The sequence below is a fragment of the Lygodium microphyllum genome, chromosome 26 (genome assembly GCF_053477565.2).
Source record: "Lygodium microphyllum isolate KBCC chromosome 26, Lygodium_microphyllum_v1.1.10, whole genome shotgun sequence".
In the NCBI taxonomy this organism is placed as follows: domain Eukaryota; kingdom Viridiplantae; phylum Streptophyta; class Polypodiopsida; order Schizaeales; family Lygodiaceae; genus Lygodium; species Lygodium microphyllum.
The window spans coordinates 76,814,862-76,817,670 of NC_141160.1; the positions used below are offsets into that span (position 1 = coordinate 76,814,862).

At 37.9% G+C, this 2,809-nt stretch overlaps 1 protein-coding gene across 1 annotated transcript; it reads right to left on the minus strand.

Annotated features, from left to right (window-relative positions):
* Positions 1-250: 250 nt before the first annotated feature.
* Positions 251-655, minus strand: LOC148013439 (zinc finger CCCH domain-containing protein 31-like). Its single transcript, XM_087667893.1, has one exon. The coding sequence runs from the start codon at positions 653-655 to the stop codon at positions 251-253; it is 405 nt and encodes a 134-aa protein (XP_087524019.1).
* Between the last annotated feature and the right edge of the window lie 2,154 nt (positions 656-2,809).

Sequence of the window (2,809 nt, forward strand, 5' to 3'; positions counted from 1 at the left end):
AGATCCTTGGTCATCTTATTGAAGCAATTCCTCAAACAATCAATGTCACTCCTAAAGAAAGAGTAGCTATTGAAACAACTTGAAACTAGGATAAAGCACGTGTGATAGAAGCCTACCTTGCTTGTGATAGAAATGAGCCCTTGGCAGCCAACTATCTTCTAGAAGACCTAGGAGAGAACAATGAGTGATATAGTGAAATACAATTATCTCAACCTATATAATTAAAAAATTTGCACTAATAATGGAGAGGTTATAGGATGATCTGAAAGCATATCTTGATCTTCATGTGGTAAGGTCCCTCTCTTTGCATGACTTGAATCACCATAGCTTTCCCAATAATCAGACCTACAAGGGACGCATCTACACTTATCTTGGCTATTGAAATTGCACCAAATGTAGCTATAGCTCCTACACCGGGTGGAGTTGGTTCCAAATAGCTCTTGATTGAAACACTAGGAGGAGTAGGCTCGTGATTGCCCCTTGCAATAAGGTGACTTCCAAAGGGACTCACAATGTTTCTGCCATATGTTGAATCTACACTCCATTCAGTGGTGTATAGGGCTTCATCAGGCTTTCCAAGCTCCTTAACACCATGTGCAAAATGGCATTTATCACCAAAGTGGTAGCCTTCTAGAGTCTCAAAGTTCTTGCACATTCGTGACTTGTATCTCCTAGGCACATGCCCTTGCTCCTCCAAGTGAGATGTCAAAAAACTAGAATGTGTTTCTTTTCTAGCACCCAAACCCAATTTGACTAGATAGACCAATGCCACCAAGCCAACATGAGCTACTAGATGGGCTGAGCTGAAGAGGAAAAAAAAACAAGACCAAAAAGAAGTTTTCTATCATAGTCTTCAACTTTCCTCCTGACAAAGGGAATGTTGGAACTACTATCTATCTTGATATATTTATCAGAGTGATAATCTTGACCTCTTCATAGCCTATTGGAGGTCAATTCCCTTCTAGAAAAAGAAGAATCATATTGCCATGAGTTTTGCCTATAAATTAGTATTATCCACTGTACTTGTTTCCTAGTAGATGCCCCTTTGGTGTGTTCATAAAAGACAACATGGTTGACTATTGATTTAGTTAACAAATTCTGCAATGGGGAACATTATGTAAGGGTGAAATTTCCTAGGAAACTCTCATAGTTGTATTTATTGTGATTTTTGCTCCAGTGAGTGCATATACAAATGGAATCTTTTGATGAATGATCATATCATTCCCACCAATAGTCTAGACATCTTTCTCATTGATACAACTACCATTTCAATAGGTACACATAGTGTAAAAGCAATATGATTAGCACAAGGGATGTTGATGTAGGGAATTTAAATTCTTGTACCTTGCACAACTCTAAATCCCCGTACAAATCAATAATCTGCACAGCTCCAAGGAAAGGGATAGAGCTTGATGATACTTTGCATGAGTTTGAATAGGCCTTAATCACATTTAATGCAACAATACTCCACAGGACACAATCTTTGCTCAATGCATATCTCGATAAGAACTCCAACACCTTTCACGGAAGATATCAACGAAATCCACAATAATAGTATCTACTGCTTTCCCACTTCTCAAAGTGGCCATGGTACAAGCCTTCTAATGTAGGAGCAATTGTGCCATTTCATTAAAACATTTTTCCTAGAGTGATTTAACCCTTTTTTGTAAGAGTGAAATGTTCAACAACATGAGTAGGTGTTGCACACGTTCCTGTAGCATGGAGGAGAATCTAGAGGGGTCATCCAAAAGAAATGACCATGTTTACATATTCAAGAGAATCTATGAAGATAAGATTAGGTGCACTTCTATCAAATGTTTCAGAGTTCAGGGCTTCACTCCTTGCGATAGGCACAATCAGCACAAACCAGTCCTATAGGTTGCATGAATCTTGGGCAACAAATATAATCATTATGGTGCTCAGTCTATTGCCTAAGAGTCAAGGATTCAAGCTTCAAAGGTTTGAAGAAGGAAGAAAGTCATGGAAGAAAGCTCAAAAGTAAGAATCATTCATGGAGTTGGAAAGGCAACCTGAAGAAGAAGAAGAAGAAGAAATCCTTATTCATGGAAGGTACTATTGGAGCTAGTAGCACAATAGTATCCTCTTGTACCACATGATAAAATGAAGCCAAAGTATAGCTTATAGCTGCTCCATATCTTGCTTATGATCCATAGGATCACATACTAGAAACCTTCAAGGTGTGTGGAGTCATGGGAAAGAGAAAGATAGACCAAGATACACCATGAAAGCTCAAGCTTGAGAAGAAAGAAGAAAGCCCACTATTTGAAAAACTAACTAGGCCTTTAGTCTTCACTAAAGCATGCAAGCTTCCTTTTGTCTAGAAATCATAAAAAATGCTTGAAAAGCTTATCATGACCTACTAACTTTGGTGATCTACCTTAACTTATCCAAGACTCCATTAATGAAGCATGTCTTCTTGTCTTGAGGTCCACTAGTTAATGTATTGCTTCTTATAAAGTCTGTACTACATGCACTTGGCAATTAGTGATGATTTGACTCAAGAAATATAAAGAATTAGTTGAAATGTAACCAAACTAGGATCAAGAACCATGCTTTGATATGAATTGTCATGAAGGAACCTAAGAGGAAAGAGAAGAATATAGGAAGAGAGGAAAAGAGTGTAGAAGTGAGAGAAAGTCTAGACAAGGAGAGAGAAAGATTGGAAATGGAGAGAGAGATAGGAAAGAAGGAAAGAGATGGCCAACAACCATGAAAGGACAGGAAGAAGCTTGAGAGGTGAAGGATAGAGTTATATTATTGTTAATAAAACATGATGATGTACATATGT